This window comes from Dromiciops gliroides, chromosome 1 (genome assembly GCF_019393635.1).
Source record: "Dromiciops gliroides isolate mDroGli1 chromosome 1, mDroGli1.pri, whole genome shotgun sequence".
Lineage (NCBI taxonomy): Eukaryota > Metazoa > Chordata > Mammalia > Microbiotheria > Microbiotheriidae > Dromiciops > Dromiciops gliroides.
In genome coordinates this window covers 471,432,623-471,455,631 of record NC_057861.1, presented here as the reverse complement: position 1 = coordinate 471,455,631, position 23,009 = coordinate 471,432,623, and the positions used below count along the sequence as shown (strand labels likewise).

Sequence of the window (23,009 nt, the reverse complement as noted above, 5' to 3'; positions counted from 1 at the left end):
TTGACATTTCATTACTGCTACTGTTTCAAGCCAAGGAATTTAGAAAAGATTTGGGTTTCTTAAACCACAGCTTAAAACAGAGGTAGTAGAGGCCCCTGGTCAGGCATGGAGTGCACTGAACAAGTAAGAGTAAAGGATGAGAGAGCTTGTACAGATGCATGGAGGTAGGAAATTTAGTGCTGAGTATGAGGAGCAGCGAAATATCCCAGTTTAGCTAGAGAGTGTGTAAAGGGGAATAGTATGAAATAAATCTGGAAAATAGATTGGAGCCTTATGGTAGAAGGCTTTAAGTACCAGCCTAAGAATTTTGTTATTTTTGAGGCCACAGGAAAGAACTGAAAGGTTTTTTTTTGTTTGTTTTTTTGGGCAATGAGGGTTAAGTGACTTGCCCAGGGTCACACAGCTAGTAAGTGTCAAGTGTCTAAGGTCACATTTGAACTCAGGTCCTCCTGAATCCAGGGCCAATGCTTTATCCACTGCATCACCTAGCTGCCCCCACTGAAAGTTTTTTTTGAAAATTATTTTAGCAGCTATGTGGGAGCTGGATTGGAAAGAGGAGAGACAAATCAGGGAAATCATTTAGAAGTGTATTAGAGTAGTTCAAGTGAGAGGATGAGGGCATGCCTTTATACAGTGATTAATGAGAAAGTTGGATTGGATGCACTTTAAGATTTCTTTCTAGTTCTAAATTTTATGATCCTACCTAATGAATCCCCGAAGGAAACTGAACAATCATTTTTAACTTTCCAATTGTAAGGAGCTAAAATTCTATCTATACTATCTAAAATCTAATGAGTGGTTGCCAATAAATTATAAGCTTTAGCAAGAGTATTTAAATGTTTAAGTATTTATTAAAGAGCATTAGGATCAGAGAGAAAGGTAAAAATCTAACTATTTCTAAGAGACCTTATCATCTGACCCACCATGGCAAGGTCAGGATCCAAAAAGAGAGAGAACCACTCCGCCAGTGTCCTCCTCCCAGAAATGGGAGGCTCCTCAAGTTGATTGGCTGGTAGCCTTGATAGACAGTATCCAGGAGCAAACGTCACTTCCTGACGCTAAGGACCTTGACCACATGGCTTGCCCTCAGAGGCCTTCACCTCATGGTGGCGCTTTGCTACAGTAAGTCTCCAGCAGGTGGTGTCATTCCAATCGTTACACAATCACTATTTCCAAATAATTCCCAATAATTTCCAGTCATTATTGGAGTTAGGTGATGAGGACTGGTCTTGGATTGTTTCAGTGGGAATGGAAGGGAAAGGTTGAGCCTGTGAGGTTTTAGAGAAAGAACCATCTTGGTTAATTGTATTAGAGGAGAGGGACAGATCAAAGATTTTAAAAAAAGCTTCTTTAAAATTAGGAGATCAGAAGAATGGTGGCACAATATAGAAATGAGTAGCTGGAAAGAATAACTGGTTTGGGCAAGAGGAGGAGGTCAGTTTTGAATATGTTGGGTTAGTGTTAGTAGGAAATAGGACATTCACGTGGAAAAAATATGAATTCAGGTTGTTTTGGCAGTTATCACAGGAGATGACGATTGTATCCCTGAAAACTGATGAGTTTAAGGAATATGAATAGGGAGGATATCTGAGGTTTGTGGAAGGATCTGAGTCTTCAGATTAGGGGTCCTTAACTTTAAAAAGTTTGAGTAACTTTTTGTATAATTGGTCTTCCTTATAACCCTTTTAAATGTATTTTATTTTATGTATTTAAAAAACATTCTGAGATGGGATCCATAGGCTTTACCAGATTGCCACAGGGATACTTGTATCTCCGCCCTCAAAAAAGAAACAAACAGAACCCTGCTTACTTCTAGTCATGTGACCAAAAAGAACACCTGCACTTTTTCCCCTGATCATTATGACCTCTCAGACCCCTCCAAAATAGCAATTATGTGCCAGAGTTGAAGTAGTGTCAACTCTTTCATGATCTAGGACACTAAGACCCCAAACAAGGTAAAAACTTGATTTGCTGAGAAGACCAGTAATCTTAATACCTAACTTGTGCTCGCTTAGCGGTCCTTTCCCCATAGCCCACTAGGCTCCTTGCAACACAGATGTACAAACCTGCATAAAGAAAGAAAAAAACCCAACAGTGGAATAAGGGAGAGTTTCCCTTTAAATGCACATGAGGAGACAAGGAGTGAAATCACAAGTCAAATAGAAGGGATAATGAAGAAACAAACCTGAAACATGGACTAACCCTCACACCACCGTGTCTCCAAGTGAATTGGTATATTATGTGAGACTAAATTATAGAATGGGAGGCCACATAAAAGGGGAAAGAGGATGAAGAAAATTGAGAATAATGTGTGATATGCCCACATCAAATCAAAGGCTAACAGAAAAGAGAAAATAGCTGCGTAGGCTCTCAGGTAGAAGAGTGCCTACTGGAGAATGGGCTAGGTTGCAGAGAGAGAGATTGGGAAAAAAAGGGGGGTTGTAAGGGGTGGGGGGAGAATCTTGTTTTAGTGCTGGGAGGAGGGTACTGCTAAAGAATGCTATGGGAGAGGAGAGAGAGTCTACAATGGATGCGATCATCAGGCATTATCTATTTGTCATTTTATCACTGTTGCCCATTGAAAGCAAGGAATTCAGAAAAGAAATGTTCAGAGACCACTCATCCTGCCCTTGAAAGGGAATCAGAGTCTTTGGTCCCTATTAACATCCAGAAGAATGGGAGGACATGGACCCTGAGAAGAGATTTCCAAGAAAATGGGAAAAAATGACCAGGGGGAGTGCTCCAGTCAGTAACTGCACAACCAGGGACAGGGGCAATAGCTTCTCTGTCACTGGCAGAAATTGATATTTCTAAGAATGAGGCACAACAGAAAAAAAGAGTTCAGAGACAGGATCTGCAAGACAATGACATATTAATCTTTAGAAGAAGAGACACAAAATAGCCACCTCAGAAGATTTTATGCCATTAGGAATATAAAGACTAAAGAAGAACTGAATAAGTATAAGGGCCATGTATCAAAGAATAAAGGTCTGAAATAGGAAGGGAAGAGAATGGGAGAAAAATTATTTTTAGAAAAAGGCACAAAAAGTGAAATTTAAAGAGCTAAAGAAGGGAAGGAGAAGAAGAAAGATTTTCCTTGACTGCTTAAGTGAGATGGGGGGAAAAAGACAAAGAATTACATAGCTAGATAAAAGCTAGAAAGCATAAGGAACTTAACAAAACTCTACAACTAGAGAAAGAAATGGGAAGTGTGAGGGGAAGAGAGTTAATGGGAATAGGGATACCTTAAAATAGGTTAAGCTAAAATAAGTGGAGAGACATAGTATTGGTGATTATACAGGAAGAGGGGAAAACACTAATTTAGAAAAGAATATTAGAGACAAAAGGATGAAAATGTAAACTCAAGTCTCATAACTTTAAATGGGAATGGTAATCCAGGAAGTCAATAAAAAGAAAAAGAATGACAGATCTGATGAGAAAAGAAAATCATACAATCTGTTGCTTTCAAGAAACACACTTAAAAGATATAAACAGAATAAAAATGAGAGGTTAGAAAAAAATTACTATGCATCAGAATTTTAAAAAACATTAATGATTATGCTATCAAGCAAAGCAAAACCAAACATTTTAAAAAGGGATGAACTAGGAAATTGCATTTTGCTGAAAGGAATCATAGAATATTAACCTTATTTGCTCCAAAATGCTTTAGCATCTTAATTCATAAAAGAAACATTAATTGAACTACAAGAATAGACAGTAATAAACAAAAAGAATAGACAGTAATATACCATACTGACAGGAGATTTTGATGTCTCAGTTTTGGATGTCTAACAGAAAGATAAAAGGGAAAATAGAGACCTGAACAAAAGCTGGAGAAACTAGAGTTAAAAGACTTGGCATCTTCTAAATGGGACTACTAAAGAATATATATATATTTTTCAGTACCATATGCAACTTTTAAGTTCATTGTCAAGAGGCATCTGAATAGTCTTCAGCTTTGGTATACAAATTACAAATTGTTATCTGTTTGATAAAGAAGGACTTTTACTAAGTTATGCTTTGTTAGACCAGCTGTAATTAATTCTAGTCATTTCTTTTAACCCTTTTACAATCAATCACAAGAATTTATTAAGCACTTAGTGCTAAATGTTGGGGATATAAAGAAAAAAATAAAAACATTCTCTGCCCTCTAAGACCTTACATCCAAATTGGGGGTGAAGGGGAAGGCACTGGTAGAAGAGTGTGTGTGTGTGTGTGTGTGTGTGTGTGTGTGTGTGTGTGTGTGTGTGTGTGTGTGTGTGTAGTAGGTGCTGCTTGAGCTGAGTCTTGGAGGAACCTAGGGATTCTAAGAGGAGGTGAGAGCATTACAGGTATGGAGATGGGAGGTAGGGCATTGTGTTCAAGGAATAACAAATAAGTCAGTGTGTTTGGGTGCCTGGACAGTAGAGTTTGTGAATGGGAGTCGTGTAAGAAGACTAGAAAGATAGTGTCTCACTATTTCTTTCTTTTTTTTTTTTTTTTGTGAGGCAATTGGGGTTAAGTGACTTGCCCAGGGTCACACAGCTAGTAAATGTTAAGTGTCTGAGGTAGGATTTGAACTCAGGTACTCCTGACTCCAGGGCCGGTGCTCTATCCACTGCGCCACCTAGCTGCCCCATGTCTCACTATTTTTTAACCAGTACCAAATTGTTTTAATAATAACTGCTTTGTAGCATTGCTTGAGATCTGACACTGCTAACACCCCTTTTGTTCCCATTGCATTTCATTTTTTCTCTGGAGATTCTTTTGTTTTTTTGGGGCAGTGAGGGTTAAGTGACTTGCCCAGGGTTACACAACTAGGAAGTGTCAAGTATCTGAGACCATATTTGAACTTGGGTCCTCCTGACTCCAGGGCCAGTGCTTCTCTTGAGATTCTTGACCTTTTTGCTATTATTTTGTTATTTTTATTTATTTGTTGTTATTTTTTCCTAGTTCTATAAGGCAAAGTGTTTGGTATGGCATTGAAAAAGTAGATTAATTTAGGTAGTGTTGTCATTTTTAGTATACTGGAGTAGCTTATATATAAAAGGTCACATCATAAACAAATTAGAGAGATCTGGAAAGTAATTATCAGATCTATGGATAGGAGAAGAGTTCTTGACTAAACAAGGATATATGGGATCATAGAAGATAAAATAGATAATTTTGATTAGATAAAATTAAATTTTTTTTGCACAAACAAACCTGATATTGCTACGATTAAAAAGGAAACAGGAAAAGAAAAAGCTGCAAGCAAGTTTCTCTGATTAAGGTCTCATTTTCAAGATATACAAGGAATGGATTCAAATTTATAAGAAAAAAAAAGGATCATTCCCCAATTGATAAATAGTTTCTTTCTAGGGAAAGAAATCCAGGCTATCTACATGGGGGAAAATGTTCCAAATTGCTACTAGTTAGAGAAATTAAAATTTAAAGCAGTTTCGAGATTCTACCTCACTCTCATCAGAGTGGCAAAGAGGACACAAAAGGAAAATGATAAATTTTGGAGGGCTTGTGGGAAAACAGGCACAATAATGAACCATTGGTGGACCATTGAATGGGAACAACCATTATGGACAGCAGTTTGGAATTATATAATACAAAAAATTAATATAATACATGCCCTTTGACCCAGCTATATCTCTGCTAGGACTATGTGAAAAAATATTTATAGCAACTCTTTGTGGTGGCAAAAAAACTGAAAACTAAGAAGATATATCCAGGATAAGAGGAAGAGCTAAATAAGTTGTGTTAAAGAAAGGAGGAAATAGATGATTTAAAAAAAATATGGAACAATTTATGAAATGATGCATAATGAAGTGAGCAGAACCAGAAGAAGAGTTTAAAGTATAGCAATATTATAAAAATAACCAGTTCTGAGAACTTTTATAAACTGGAGAATGAAATGAACAGAATGGGAAAACAATTTATACAATGACAGCTTTGTGAAAACAAACAACTTTGAAGCTGTAAGCACTATGATTAATACAATGATCCTTAACGATTCTAGAGGACCAGTGATGAAACATGCTATCCCATTACAAAGAGGACATGGATTTTGGGTGCAGAATGAGAGACATATTTTTTTGCATGTAGCCATTGGAGGAATTAATTTTGTTTGTGCATATTTGTTGAATGAATTTTTTTTTTTCTGAGAGAGAGAATGAGAATGAGAATGAATTTCTGCTAACTAAAAATAGGTAGGGGCTGCTACGTGTGTAAAATGTTGCATACACTTTTAGGTGAGATCACTGTCCTTTATTAGTTTTACTGAACTGTTTTTGTTGCAGGAGATCTCTCTCCAATTGGGAGTAATCTATAAATATATGTATTATAAAAGCAAAGCACAGATTAATAAAGCTGAAAGTGACAAAAAAAAAGCAAGAAAGAGGTTGTGAAGAGCTTTAAATAGTGCCCAATAGAAGAATTTATATTTGATTCTAGAGATATCTGAGCTACTGCCTATGAGTGACCTGATCAGATTTGGGTTTTAGGAGAATTACTTAGGCAGCAAGCGAGACTTGAGGGCTCTGGGAATAGACATTGGCAGCTGGGAGGAGATGGCCAAGGACCGCGCCTGATGGAGTTCAGTACTCAGGAGCAGCTTGCGCGAAGCTGAGATGGGCCTTCAAATTCTGGAGGAAGAAAAACGAATGAGATGCAGGAACTGACGGGCAACAGAGAGTGCAGTTTTCCGATGTCCTCATTGCGACAGGAGCTGCGGCTCCCGTATCAGACTGCACAGCCACACTGTGGCCTGTGGCTCTTCAAGGAGCTGATCCATGGTCGTCTGTGACTGGCGGAAGCCTACTACTACTACTTAGGCAGCTTTGTAGAGAAGTTAGATTGGAATGGGGAGAGACTTGAGGCAGGGAATCTAATTAGAAGGCTTTTGCAAGTAAGGGGTGATGAAAGCCTGAACTGAAGTTGTGACCATGTAAATGTAGAGGTAGGTTTGTTATAGAAATGTAGTGAAGATTTGGCATCTGATTGGGTATGTGGAGTGAGTGAGAGTGAGGAGTTAACACTGAAGTTGTGAAGGGGATAGGGAGTGACTAGAAGGGTGGTGTCCTCGAGAGTGATAGGGAAACTTTGGGGACTTTGTTTTATTGTACAGAATTTCGTTTTGTGGAAGAGCTTTTCCGTTACTGGAAAATTGCTTCTGTATATCTGCTCAAACTGAAGCTTTATGGATAATTATCTTTTTTAGGTGAGATGTAATCGTTTATCTTTCTGCCTTCTCTTAGTATAGTATCTATGCCAAACTTATGAGATAAGTATTTCTCTTCAAAAAAGGACATTTATTTCTTCCTTTGTACGGTTACCTGAAAAAATGATGCTTTGAAAAATGTCCAGGTGTATTTATCACTATTGAGGAAAATGCAGTTTTAAGGTCATTTTGTAACTACAATTTTTGACCTATTGCTGGAACAGAACTAGTAACACGATCAATCGTGTACAGCTCTACTTATGGTGTCTTTGTGTTATTAAATGTTTTTGTCAGAGAGGAGGGAGGATGCTTGAGAATTGCTTAGTTATCTGCTATATATACAAAATTACAATTTTTTAAAAAATCTAAGGTTAATGTAGAGAAGCTTGCTGTAATAATGTTTCTTTTGGAGAATTATTAACCCAATTAAAGATTTTTTAAAAAACCAGATTTAAGCAGTTCCTATTTTTTCCACCCTTTAAAAGAATTCAGTGCCTTCCTAGTGAATTGTGTTTTTCCATAGGAAGACTGGGGTTGTATTCCTGACAAAGGATGAAGCATCAAATAAATCCTAAGTCTAATTGATTTGTTCATTTAAGCGAATAAAAGCCAATGATAAGAGTAAAATTTACACCATTCTATAAAATAGTCATAACTGTACCTTATTATACATTGCTTACACAGTAGGGCTCATACTAAATAGTTCGCATATAACACATAAAAATATTATAGTATTATAAGTTTGAACAAATTCTGATATACAAGGTTTGATAAGCAAGTGTAAAATATTTAAGAAGGGCTTTGTTTTGGGTGATTTTAATTTCTTGAAGTTCATGAAAGACTTCAACACTAATTTTTTGTTTCTCTAAAGCAGAGGCATTCATTATCCTATTACATTGTTATAAGTGTATTTAAAAGAACAAATGAGCAGGATTTCTATTGGAATTTCTATTAAATCACTAGAATTTCTCCCTTCCCCTTGAGAGAGCCATGCTACACAACAAATAATATTTTTAAGGAAAATAAAAGAAAAATGTGTTTTTGCCATTGAAAAGTGGCTTTTAAAAGTAAAATCAGATTGGTGTTTTAAACTTTTTCGCTCTACTTCACATTATTCACTATTAAAAGTACAGATATTTAATTACACTGAAGGAATGCTACCCCAAAAAATTGTTCTCAAGTTACTGTTTGAAACCCTTCACTTCTTGGCTCTTTATCTGGTTCTTTATAAGGCTGTGCTTTGTAAGGTTTAGGTAAGCTGTCATGTATGAGGTGTTACTACCGCTAAAATTTTTTTGGTATTTGGGATCTGTAAACTCTTTGATATGGGAGCCTTCTTTTAGATCTCTTGATCCTGTGGTTACAAACTTTAAAAAGAAAGAGAAATATTCATCTTGGGAAGTTTATTATTTTAAACAACCAAATCATTTGGAGCTAAATCTGGTGAATATGGTGGATGCTGAAGCTGGATAATGATATTTTTTATTTTAAAAATGTAATGTGACTAGAAAACAGTCTAATTGTTGCCTTGTTGGCAACCCCCAAAGGATGGAATTAAACAAGTGTGTTTAAGAATAGCCTCGTTGGAATCAGTGTTGTAACCTGTTTCTTTTTTCCAGTTTCCCTCCACTTCAGTATTATTGTATTTCCATATTTGTTAATCTTTCTTTCCATTCTTTACAGAAACTCCATCATGAATTCAATTTTCTTATTCTGATAATGGAATTTTAAAATTTTGCATGGAGAACTCTCCCTCCTGGCCTATATTAATTTCTAATTTCTTGTTTTGAGCATTTAATTTCTCTTTGGAAACATTCTGGAGTGTATCTTGTTACATTATGTCTTGATTAACTTTTTTTTTGTTTTGTCGTAAAATAAATTTTTATTGCTATTTCTAGTATAACGGCAGAATTTCTTCCAGCATTTCTCTGCTTTCCCCTCCTAGAGAGCCATCCGATGTAACAAATAATATTTTTGTAGAAAAAAACTTAGCAAATCTCATCAATGCATCGAAAAAGTCTGCAAATAAATACTAATAACGATTTATTAAATTATGAGTAAGGTTTTCCCCTTCTATTTCCTCATTCAGAAATCAACCCCTATAAGGTTATTCTCCTAGCCTCTGAAGAACATTGCTGATAACGTTTTTCAATCTTGGGTGGGACTCCACCCAACTACGAGATTTTACAAACAGAATCCAGTCTAAGCAAGATCTTGCCTTTAGGAAATAATCTGGCTGTCCTTGGTATCAACCTTCCATCAGATTTTAGAGTGACCCAGTTTATGAAGGAGAAAACCAACCAGTGAGGTCTGGTTAGAGATGTTTTGTGCCTAGATTGCACTGAGTCTCACAATTAGGTTATGTTTTCTGCAGGAGGAGCTAAAGATTTTTTGTCCACCTTTTCATTAATATATCCACTCCCTCATTGTTAACCAATCAGAGTTGATTTCTATCCTTAGAGATGCACCCTTTTCCAAAGGCCTTTAAAATATTCTGTATTCTCCAGGATGGGTCTTTAGTTTGCTAGATAAAGCCAAATTATTATTTTATCAGTTATCTGCTAGTTGTCATTAATAAAATTGATTATTAATCACCCTGAAGTTATATCTCTCAGACTTTTCATACATCACAATACTCATCCAGCCACTGTAAATGAATAGAATAGAGGTGTCTTCTGTTGGGAAAATTTTTAAGTCCGACAGAAGAACAGAAACAACAAAGTTTCCAGGCTGAAGCAAATAGGTTTATTGAGAAAGGGTCAGTCCCCCAACAAAGCCAATTGGTTTATTGAGAGAGTTTTAGTCTCTTAATAAAGTCGGTTGGTCATCCAGGTGTCGGACCTGAAAGACCCAGAGTTACAAAATCCATAGGTTTATGTACCCTTCCAAAAGTTACACTTATACAACATAGTATTAATCTTGATTACTTGCGCTTCTAAAATTAAAACATATTCTTAGGAAATATGAGGAACTACCTAAGTGACCATAAATGTCAGCATTATGATGACAATAGGTCAGGCCACTGGTGAGCGGCGTGAACTCCTTGAGAAAAGTATGTCACTCGTGCTTACTAAAATACAGCATTGCTGACTACTGTATCTTGTGATATTACTTAATGCTTGACGTTGGAAAGTTAGAAGAGAGACTTAACCTTTTGACCTTATATAATTGTAACAAAGTAATATCTAAATATAATCACAGTTTTTCAGTTAATATATTGATTATTATCATAATCAAATCACTTATAACTATGGTGAATCTTTTATAACTAAAGGATGAGGAAAATCTCACTCATTCTTCCCATATCTCTTCTGGGGGCCACGCTTGCCTTTTCTTAATATTGCAACATTCACATTTAGTTATTTTGTAGTTCTTGCTGTTTCCATTGCTATAATCATTGTCTATATATTTTTTTCTTGGCTTTGGTTTAATTAGTTCACTTTGCATCAGATTATAAATCTCTCCCTGCTTCTCTGTATTCATCATATTTGTCACTTCTTATGGCACAATAATATTCCATTGCATTTATGTACCACAATTTGTTTAGGCATCCCCCAATAGATGGGCATCAACTTTGTTTCCAGTATGATGCTATCACAAAAAATTGGTGTATGTGGGGATTTTCTTATCAACAGTCTTCTTGGAGTGTAAGCTTAGTAGAATCTCTGGGTCAACAGGTATGAAAATTTTAGTTATTTTATTTACATAATTCCAAATTGCTTTCTTAAATGATTGTCCTGATTCACAGCTTCACCAACAATGCACTCTTGTGCCTATCTTTACGCTTGCCCTCCAACTTTGACTATTCCCTTCTTTATCATCTTTGATAATTTGCAGGGTATGAGGTGAAACTTCAGCATTGTTTTGATTTTCATTTCTCTTACTATTAGTGGTTTGGAGCATTCTTTCATGTGGTTGTGGATATTTTACAGTTCTTTTTAGACCTGTTTGTTTATATCCCATGACCACTTATCTTCTGGAAAATGTCTTTTAATCATATGTATGCAATAATTGTTTATATGCCTTGGATGCCAAACCTTATCAGGGAAATTTGATACAAAGATTTTTCCCATTTGACCACTATCCTTTTTATCATATGTTCCAAATCACAATTAATTCCTTATCCATGGATGCATTAATTTTGTCTGTACAGAAGCCTTTTCTTTTTAAAGAAATAATTTATCTACTTTATCTTTTTAAGTTCCTTTTATATCTTATTTGGTTAAGAATACATGTCCTGCCCATTGCTGTGAGAGGCACACGATCTGTTTCTCTCCTAATGTTTTTAATAGTAGGAGCTTTAATGTTAAGGTTGAGAATCCATTTAGAATATATTGTGAAATATGGTGTAAGGTATTCATTTAAGCCTAATTTCTGTCAGAGCGGTTTTTGTCAAATAAGGAATATTTTCCTAGGTAGTTTGTTTTCCACTTTATTATCCACTTAGTTATTGAGTTCTTCTATTGTTTCTAATTCTCCCTTATGTCTAATCTGCTCCATTGAGCTATCTCTGTTTTTTAATCATGTCCAGATAATTTTGATGCCTGCTGCCTTATACTGCAGTTTGATATCTAGGAATGCTATTCCCCCCTTCATCCCTATCACTTTTCATCATTTCCCTTGATATTCTAGAACTTTGGTTTCTCCAAATGAATGATTGTATTAAGTTCTATAAGGTATCTTCAGGAGATTTGTAGGTAATGAAGAGGGAAGGTACTAGAATTAAGGGGGATTGGGAAAAGATTGGTGTAGAAAGTGGGATTGTAGCTGAGACTTGAACCTGGAGTAGTGAGGGGGTGGAGATGAGGTGAGCCAAGCATAGGGGACAGTCAGTGAAAATTCATGGAGTTGGGGCATGGAGTGTCTTGTGCAAGGAGTGGCAAAGTAGGCCAGTATTTGTGGATTGCAGAGTACCTTGGGGCAGGGGTGTTAGGAGTAAGAAGACTGGAAAAATAGGAAGGAGCCAGGTTATCAAGGGCTTTTAAAGTCAAATAGAAGATTTTATATTTGATTCTGGAATAATGGGGAATCATTAGATTTGTCTGAATAGGGGGATGACATGGACAAACTTGTGCTTTAGGAAGATGAATTTGATAGTATGACCTGGAATAAGGAAAAAGGAAGGCACCAAGCATTTAACTGCCTACAGTGGACCAGGAACTACGCCAAGTGCTTTACAAATATTGTCCTGTTTGAATGGAAAGTGACTTCTGGAAGCCCCCCAGGCCATTGCAACACTTTTCTTGCTTGAGCTGATGAGGGCCTACACCAAGGTGGTGGCAATGTTGAAAGAAATAAGGGATAATTTACAAAAGATGTTACAAAAGGAGAATTGATGGATTTGGCAAATGATTAGATGGGGGGGGGTGTTGAGAGGCACTGAGATGTAGAGAATGTCACCTAGGTGAGTGAGAATTGGGACTACACTCAGCAGTAATAATAGGGAAGGAAAAAAGGTGTGTGTGTGTGTGTGTGTGTGTGTGAGATGTGGGATCAGAAAATGAGTTGTTTTGGACATGTTGAATTTTAGATGGCTATGAGACATTTAGTTCTAAATGTCCAAAAGGCAGATAACTAGGAGATCAGCAGTGAGGTTAGGGTTTCATAAGTATCAGCATAGAGATAATAATTCAAAGTGAAAGAGGCCCAAGACAGATTCCTGGAGGAAATCTACCATTTTGAGGCATGACCTAGATGTTGTTGTTCAGTTGTTTTCAGTTGTGTCTAACTCTTTGTGACTCCATTTGGTTTTTGTTTTGTTTTGTTTTTGAAGTGTTTGCCATTTCCTTCTCTGTATCATTTTATAGATGAGGAAACTCTGGCAAGCAGGGTTAAATGACTTGCTCAGGGTCACAGCTATAAATGTCTGAGGCCGGATTTGAACTCAGGTCTATTCACTGTGCCACCTAGCTGCCCATATAATAGGATTACCTTGTAACAACAGACCAATTTTGGCCTAAGGGTATATTATCCAGGTTTCACAGGCGTACAACAATGAGGTCTACACTATGGCTCTGTAGAGCTTCAGTTTGGTAGGCAGTCTAATGCCTAGCTTCTCTTCCACATTTTATTTTCGGAGGCTCCCAAACAATGGGCTAGCTCTGGCAGAACCGTGTGTCAGCCTCATCATCTATGTGTACCTCTCTGGAAAGTATACTACCAAGGTAAGTGAACTAATCCACAGCATTCTTAATTTCTCCTTTTGCTGTAACCAGTGGTTCCATGTATAGGTGTGGTGCTAACTGGTGAAGAGCCTGTAGTTTTTTGGTGGTAATTGTTAGGTCAGGATTAGCACAAGCAGCAGAGATCAATCCATACTTTGTTGCCTCTCAGCCTCAGAGGCTGCATTGAGTATACAATCAGATATCTGTGAACAAAAAATCACTCACCAGTTCTCCCTCCACTTTTGTCTTGGCTTGTTGTAGCCTTTTCAAGTTAAAATAATTTACTGTCAGTGTGGTAGCTGACTTTGATACTCTTCTCATCCTCCCTGAGGGTGTCTGACAACATAAAGTCCAGTACTCAACTGACAGAGAACTAATGTTGAAACCAGTTCAATTCAATTTCATCTGGTTGAAGGGAAACATTTTGTCAGTAGAAGTACACACAAATTGATTGTCCGAAGTAACTCCTACATTTTATAGTTTTTCTTAACTCATCATTGTGGAGATGTCACAACATATACCAAAGGGTATTGATACAGATTCTCTATCCTCCCCTGCCCTTGCCCCCAACAGATGCACAGATTGCAGATGACCCCTTTTTGTGTTAAGGGCGAGTAAGGTATGCTTCTTGTCCTGTAGTTCAGCCCTATTTTTTGCCCGTTTCTGGCTTACTTTTTCTTTGGAGTGTCCGCTGTTCTATCACTTGTAATCAGTAATAACTTCCTTGACTTTTCTTCACTTTGTTTTTCTCATAATTGAGATATCACTTTTTTCCTTAGCAAGTATTCTAAATGGTCTTTTAATAGATTGTTAAATTACTGTTATTAGATTCTAATTTTTAAAATTAAGAGATATGGTCTGGGAGGAGATGCAAATAAAAGTGACTTCCGGGTTTAGAGCAATCCTGGAAGTATTCAGTATATGTCTTTGCTTTTAAATATTGTGTATGCCAAGGCTGATGCTTCCTAAGAATCATGTTCTCCTTGGAATGTGATGCTAATTAGTGACAATGTGTTATAATATTATGAAGTCAAATATAAACTGTTTGGATGACCATATGATTTGCATTTATCTGCACCACTATTGCTTTTATTTATATGGGTAGTTAATTGATACTGTTGATCTTGAACTTGTTCAGGGATGTCAAGAGGCAGTTTTTGTGTTCTTTGTAACTATATATGTTAGAAGCAGTTGTTTTAATTTTTTGTTTTTTAGTAATTTATTCCAAGAAAGTCTTCTATAGGACTCCAGACTATGAAATATTAGGTTAATACTTGATGTGGTACATCCAGTTTGGGGATTTCTTAATAATTAAATCTTGAATGCTTGAGGCCTTTTTGCTGTGTACTATAATTATCATAAAAAGTGATTCCAGCTGTGGTAATTATTTTATACTGTGAACTGGTGTGCACAAACTTTTTTTTTTTTTGCCTCCTGCAAGCTGTTTCTATTTTCCAAATTCCTCCTGTTATTAAAGGGCTATAGCATTAAAAGAGTGTGGTGGCCTCTTTGATCAGACATTTAAGGGGAAAAAAAATGCACACATGTCTAAGCAGAAGAATAATAGTTTTTATGCATTTTTATCTTGTTGCAGGCCCAGCTTTCAATATTGCAAGAAAAAATAGACCATTTAGAACGTTTGCTGGCAGAAAATAATGAAATAATTTCAAATATTAGAGACTCTGTCATCAATTTGAGTGAATCTGTGAAGGATGATCAGAAAAGCCCACAAAGTAATAATAATGTCAGTCAAGGATCCATCTCTGATCTTATGCCATCTGTTGTAATACCTTTCCTGAATGAACCCGAAGACTGTTCATTTGCTTCAGAAAGTGGAAATCAGAATTCAGATGTACAGGTAATGCACATGTGTAAATAAGCCTTGTTTTGTTGTCTTTTTTCAGAACTTCTCAGCTCTTTTACTGTTTGACATCAGTCTTATTTTTTTCTTCTTTACCCCTAAAATGATATTCTTCTGAATTTGTTTTCACACTTTTTTATTTTTTTAGTTAAGGCCTTTTAATATAAGCATTACTCATATATTTTGGAATATTTCAAAACAACTACACCAGCAAATTATTTGGATATTTGTGTTTTTGCCTCCTTTTTAAAGCTTATTGTGTTTTATTATTTAAGATTTGCTTTTTAAAATTTTGGTACAAATCATTCCAGATCTTTGAATTTTATGCATATCCTTTACAGTTTAGTTAATGATTTTTTACTTTTTGTTTTAACATGGTTTTAATTGTATAAAAATACTTTTACTATTTTTGACTTAGGGCTTTCTTTTTTTTTTGGTCACATTAAGTAGAATGATGAAAAATGAATGTGAATATATGGTGAAACCATACTATGCCAATAAATTTTTTTCCCATATGAATTTTCCATATGATGTTTTCCACATGGATTTCACAGGTCCAGTAAAAAAAGAAACAGAAAGATTATATTGGCAGCTTACGATATATTTCAGCATTGAAACCCAAATTTAATTGTTTTTATAAAGCCATATTGTACTTGTGCATAATCTTGGTTGTTTTTTTAATGCAAATGTTAATGGAAAAGCTCAAGAGGTAGAAATAGAAATAGTGTGAGAGGCAGACAGAGAGATAGTCAGAAACTATTTTCAAGACCCCCTCCCCTCCAACCAAATGGGGAAGATTAGAAAGAGTTGTGATATCTGCATTGGCTAGACTATAATTCATGAATAAAATCACAAACCAGCAATGGGTGGGCATTTGGGGTTGGACACAGACCAGTTTTAAAACCTTCACTCTAGACAATATGAAAAATCTAAAAAAAAAAAATCCAACTGAATAGTAGTTGGGTACTTTTTTGGTTCCTTATTTTATTGGTGAATTATAACCGTACCAATGTTGATACCACAATTCTTCCATGCCTACATCCTAAGTGATTCATTTTATTTGTCCTTAAATTGTCATTAGAAATTTAACAAATGTGCTGAATATACTGTTGATCTTTAGTATCTGATTTTTTTTTTTAAGTATCCCTATCTTCCTTCTAGGTTCAGGTTTGTTTTGGGGGCATGGGGGGTAATGAGGATTAAGCGACTTGCCCAGGGTCACACAGCTAATAAGTATCAAGTGTATGAGGCTGGATTTGAACTCAGGTCCACCTGAATCCAGGGCCGGTGCTTTATCCACTGCACCACCTAGCTGCCCTCAGTATCAGAGTTACTATTGTGTTTTTTGATCTATCCATTTTTTCATTTTAAGTATTTAATTGGCCCACTTCCTTTTCTGCTTTTACATATCCTTAATCTCTTTCATGCCACTGGTTATATGAAGGTCATTTTTGGTAAAAGTACTGTAGTCTTCTTATGACCAATATGTATTTCCATTGCTTTTTAGGTTTTTTGTTGTTGTAATTCTTTCTTTTAAAAAAAAAATTAAAAAACCTTTTTAAAAATAAGATTCTGATGTGGTTTGCATTTCCTTCTCCAACTCATTTTATAGATGAGGAAACTGAGGCAAACAGGAATAAGTGATTTGCCCAGCATCACATAGCTAGTAAGAGTGTGAGGGGGGATTTGAACTTGGGAAAATGATTCCTCCAGACTCCAGGCCCGACACTATTCATTACACCACCTAGTTGTCCCTGTTATAATTCTTATGAGATTAATGTGTTTATGCATAATCTTAAAGTATTACTGGGAAAATATTGATGTTAGGATATGGGCTTTTGAGGCAGCAAGCAATTTAAGATCTTTGAAAGCACCAAAATTTCCTAAAACATCTTTCTACTCAGTTCTGCGCCCACCTAATTTATCTTTTCATAGGTCCTAGAGTCTTTTGTACTTTGTACAGAGCCTCTTCCATGATGATGGTGAATTTTAAAGAAATTATAGTGTATAAAAAAACTCTCACAGTTATATTAAATCAGATGTACAGTATTTTATTTTTTCTAGCTTACTCTTAGTATATAGTGAGTTTTAATAAGAAAGATTCCATCACTTAATGCGTGACCCTGAGGAAGTCCCTTTAACCTCTGGGCCTCAGTCTTGGGACAGCTAGGTGGTGAAATGGATAAAGCACTGGCCTTGGAGTCAGGAGGACCTGAGTTCAAATGTCACCTCAGATACTTTACCCCAATTGCCTTAAAAAATATGGGGCCATCTACAGCGTCCTGATGTATATTTTGCCACTGAACCCAGGGGACTCTGGAAGAGAGGATGAGGTTGGTGACCTTGCACAGTCCTCCCTCACTTAAATCCAATTTAGTGCAAGTCATGACATTACCCCAATGACATGATTGTCTTTGGCAACAAAGGACAAACAACTTCTCATGAACAGTAGGTTGGACTCAACCATAAAGATTCCTTCTAGCTTGAAATATTTGTTCTCATAATCAAGATGAAAACTTTTATTCTATACTTAATAAATAGAAAATCACATAAAAAGTAGAACAGAAAAAAAGAGTTCTATGTGAAACCACAAATCTTTGCTATGTGTAACTTGCTTTTCCTTTTAAATATATAATAAATTCACCTGTTTCTTTCAACATCCTGCTTATCTGTCTTTAAAGGGAAACTTTAAAAAGTAGGGAGTTTTAATGTATGCAGGTAGAGGAAACTTCTTTCAAAATAGTTGTCTATGACAATGAGTATTTAGTTGCATAAGGTTAAGTTGATTTACTACTTCAAAATATCTATTAATTTATCAGTAGTAGTTGGTTTCATGAATTGTGTGTTGGGGAATGTTCATCACTTATTGTGCAAACCTCTGGTAATAAGCCTTTCCAAACTTAGGCTGGTCCTTGGACAACACATATCTCTGGTCCTTTCCAGGGCTTGTTCCCCTTGGTGGGATGGACACCTTGGTCTAGCCTTCAAGAATCTGGGATCACAGTAAGGAAAAAGACTAGAATGTTAGTGATGGGATAAAATCATATATATATTTTTTAACATTTGTTATCTTTTAGAATATTTTGCTGTTTTGTATTTTTCTTATGTAATTGGGTGAAAAATATTCTTAAATATCAATTAATCACAATTGACTTTGGGTGAATAATGTTGTTACACTAAGTAAAACTCACATTGAGCTTTTTTTTTTTAAATCTATAGATGTTGAATGTTTATAGCCTTCTTCCATTTGACAATCCAGATGGAGGAGTTTGGAAGCAAGGATTTGACATTACATATGAAAATAATGAATGGGACAGTGAGCCTCTTCAAGTATTTGTTGTGCCTCATTCACATAATGACCCAGGTAAAATTTCCATGTTAAAATGTGATGATATTTTTGTAATTTCTAGTTATTGAAACACTTACAAATGCAGACATTTTGAATGAAAAAATCCGTGCTATACCTTTCTTACTGAAATTCTCAAACACTGATTCTTAAGTATCTCAGTTTGGATGAGAAATTATTAAATGAAACTATTTGATGAAAAATTGCTTAAATAGCTGACAGATTTTGATGCTGTTCTAATTTTTTAAACTTAAATTACATTTTTTTGGGTTACATTTTAAGTTGAGAATTGGTCCCCCTCCTGACCCCATCCCACACCAGAAAAGGCTGCTGTTTAATAAGATTAGGCAATAGGAGAGAATTAACATAGTGTTAGGGGTTTGACAGAGATTTAGAAATAAATGTAAAACCATTTTACATGTACTTCTATTTATCCTCCTCTGGAGGTGGATAGTATCTTCCTTTATGGGTCTTTTGTAGTTGATTTGAATAGAGTACTCAGAATAACTTAGTTGCTCACAATTACTCTTTAAACAATATTGCTCTTACTGTATACAATGTTTTTTTGGTTCTGTTCACTTTTTATTATTTCATGGGAGTCTTTGTATGCTTTTCTAAAGTCAATCAACTCATCATTTCATGCAGCAAAGTAGTGTAGTAGTGTTCCATCACAATCTTACACCACATTTTGTTTAGCCATTCCTCATTTGATGGGCATCCTCTAAATTTCAGTTTTTTACCACTACAAAGAGAACTGCTATAAATATTTTAGAACATAGGTTCTTTTCCTTTTTCTCTGATCACCCTGGGAAACAGACCTAATAGTTGTATTGCTGAGTGAAAGGGTATATTCAGTTTTGTTACTCTTTAGGCATATTTCCAGATTGTTCTCTAAGATGGTTAGATCAGTTCACAGTTCCACCAATAGTGAATTAGTGTCTTAATTTTTCCACATCCCCTCCAACATTTGTCACTTTCCCCTTCTATCATTTTAGCCAATGCGATAGGTACAAGATATCTCAAAGTTGTTTTAATTTGCATTTCTCTAATCACTAATGATTTAGAACTATTTGTAGTTTTGATTTCTTCATTGAAAAGCTGCCTGTTCATATCCCTTGACCATTTATCAATTAGGGTATGACTCATATTCTTATAAATTTGACAAAGATCTCTATATATTTGAGACAAGATCTTTATCTGAGAAACAGTCTATATAGGTTTTCCCCCCCAGTTTTTTGCTTTTAATCTTGGGTATATTGGTTTTATTTGTACAAAAGCCTTTTAATTTAATGTAATCAGAATTCTCAGTTTTATACCTCACAATGCTCTCTTTCTCTTGTTTGTTAATAATTTGTTCTCCTATCCATAAGTCTGATAGGTAATGTGTTCCATATTATTCTAGTTTTCCTTTGACATCTCCTTTTAGATCTAGGTCATATATCCATTTTAACTTTTGGTAAATGGCATTTGCCAGACTGCTTTCCAGATTTCCCAACAAATTTTTACCAAAGAGTGTGTTCTTATCCCAAAAGCTTAAACCTTTACATTTTTCAAACACAACATTATTATAATCATTTACTACTGTGCATTGTATAGATACACATTTTCCATTGATCTGCTTTTCTATTTCTTAGCCAGTATCAGATAATTACTGTCTTTTTTTTTTTTTTTAGAATTTTTTCAGTCTTTATAGTATAGTTTAAGACTTGGTATCACTAAATTCTTTCCTTTACACATTTTTTTTCATTAATTCTTTGTTATTCTTAACTTTTTGTTCTCCCAAATGAATTTTATTATTTTTTTATAACTCAATAACATAAATTTTTGGTAATTTAATTGGGATGATATTGAAAAAGCAGATTAGTTTAGGTAGAATTGTGATTTTTATTATATTGGTTCTGCCCACCCATGAACAATTAATATTATTCCAATTGTTTCAGTCTGACTTTATTTATATAAAAAGTTTTTTATAATTATGTTCAAGTATTATTTCTTGTGTTTTTTTTTTTGTAGGTGTACTTCCAAGTGTTTGATACAGTCTACATTCATTTTAAGTGGGATAGCTCTTAGAACTTTTATTGCAGGGGTGTTTTTTTGTTTTGTTTTTTTCCTTTTTTGGTGATATGTAGAAATACTGATGATTTCTGTGGGTTTATTTTATATTCTGCTACTTTGCTAAAATTATTGTTTCCACTAACTTTTTAGTTGAATTTCTAGGATTTTCCAAGTACATCATCAAATTGTCTGCAAAAAGACAGTTTTGTTACCTTATTCCCCATTCTGATTTCTTCAATTTCCTTTTCTTCTCTTTTTTGTATTGCTAGCATTTCTAATGCAATATTGAGTAATAGCAGTGAGAATGGGCATACCAATTTAAATTTCACTTCTGATTTTATTGGGGAGACTTCTAACTTATTCTCATTTGATGGTTTTAGGTGAATGCTTCTTATCATTTTGAGGAATAAACCCTTTATACAGGGTGGGCCAAAAGTCATGAAGGGGTTTCAATATTTAATAACTCCTTTACTTTTTGTTTTTAATTTATAATACCATAGCATCATATATAATATATAGGAAATGAATTTATATTATGTGTAAAAAATCAAATTTAGTAGAGGGTAAAAATAAAGAAAAATTAATTTTCAAAAACTTATTAAAACATCATGACTTTTGGCCCACCTATGCTTTCAAGTGGTTTTTTTTGAATTTTTATTATTTATTTATTTATTTATTTATTTATTTATTTATTTATTTATTTATTTATTTATTCATTCATTCATTCATTCATTCATTCATTCATTCATTCATTCATTTTTTGCGGGGCAATGGGGGTTAAGTGACTTGCCCAGGGTCACACAGCTAGTAAGTATCAAGTGTCTGAGGCCAGATTTGAACTCAGGTACTCCTGAATCCAGGGCCGGTGCTTTATCCACTGCGCCACCTAGCCGCCCCCAAGTGGTTTTTTTTAAATAGGAATGAGTGTTATGGTTCATCAAAAACTTTTTCTTCATCTATTGATGTAATCATGTGATTTTTTTGTTACTTTTGTTATTGATATAATCAATATGTTATGTTAATAGTTTTCCTTATGTTAAACCATCCCTGAATTCCTGGTATAAATCCTGTTTGGTCACCAAGTATAATCTTTGTGATATATTATTGTAGTCTTCTGGCTGTTTTTTTTTTTTAATTTTGAATTTTTGCATGCATTAATGAAATTGGTCTATAATTTTCTTTCTCTGTTTTTGCTCTTCATGGTTTACGTATCAGTACCATATTTGTTTCATAAAATGAATTTGGTAGGACCCCTTCTTTGCCTATTATTTCCAGTGATTTAATATTGGAATTATTTGATTTTTAAATGTTTGGTAGAATTCATTTGCAAATCCATGTGGTCCTGATACTTTTTTCTTAGAAGACTCATTTATGGACTATTCATTTCTTTTTCTAAAATAGGTTTAGTTATTCTATTTCCTCTTCTCTTATTCTAGGCAGTTTATATTTTTGTAAATAGTCTTCCTTTCATTTCCCATAAATTGTTAAATTTATTGGTGTATAATTGGGCAAAATAGCTCCTTATAATTGCTTGATTTCATCTTTATTATTGGTGTATTTACCCTTTTAATTTTTGATACTAGTATTTGGTTTTGATAGTTATTTCATTATTATTATTCTCTTTTAATTAATTAAATTATTTATTGTTTCTGTGACTTGTTCTTTAACTCATTCTTTAAGATTAGATTATTTAATCTCCAGTTTTAAATATGTGTTTCCATGGTCCCTTATTGAATATAGTTTTTATTATATTATGATCTGGAAAGGATGTATTTAATATTTCTCCTTTTCTGCATTTAGGTATAAAATTTTTATGCCATAAAATATGGTCAGTTTTTGTAGAGTTAACATGTACTGCTTAGAAAAAGGTGTATTCCTTTATATTCCCATTCAGTTCATTCTAGATAGCTATCATATCTTTCTTATCTAAGATTCTATTCATCTCCTTGACTTCTTTCCTATTTATTTTTTGTTTAGATTTATTTAGTTCTGAGAGGGGAAGATTTAAGTCTCCCACTATTAATAGTTTTGTTGTCTCTTCCACCTGTGATTAATTTAGCTTTTCTTTTAAAAATTTGGATGCTATAAGTTTAGCATTGCTGTCATTTTATTATCTGTGGTACCTTTGATCATAATACCATTTATCTCTTTTATTTAAATCTCTTTTGACTTTAACTTTGAGATGATTGCTACCTTTTTTTTGCAATAGCTGAAGCACAATAAATTATACTCTAGTCCTTTGTTTTTTGTTTTATGTGTTTCTCTTATTATAAATTGTGTTTCTTGTCAACAAAATATTTGTTGGAATCTGGTTTTTAATCCATTTTTGCTAACCATTTCCATTTTATGGGTGAATTCATCCCATTCACATTCAGTGTTACAATTACTATTTGT

At 34.7% G+C, this 23,009-nt stretch overlaps 1 protein-coding gene across 1 annotated transcript in view; it reads left to right on the top strand.

Moving 5' to 3' along the window:
* Positions 1 to 23,009, top strand: part of MAN2A1 (mannosidase alpha class 2A member 1) — a 205,799-nt gene that overhangs the window by 11,051 nt on the left and 171,739 nt on the right. The window contains exons 2-3 of the mRNA XM_044003273.1: positions 14,948 to 15,211; positions 18,434 to 18,578. Coding sequence (XP_043859208.1) covers positions 14,948 to 15,211; positions 18,434 to 18,578 — 409 coding nt within the window. The remainder of the gene's footprint in view (positions 1 to 14,947; positions 15,212 to 18,433; positions 18,579 to 23,009) is intronic.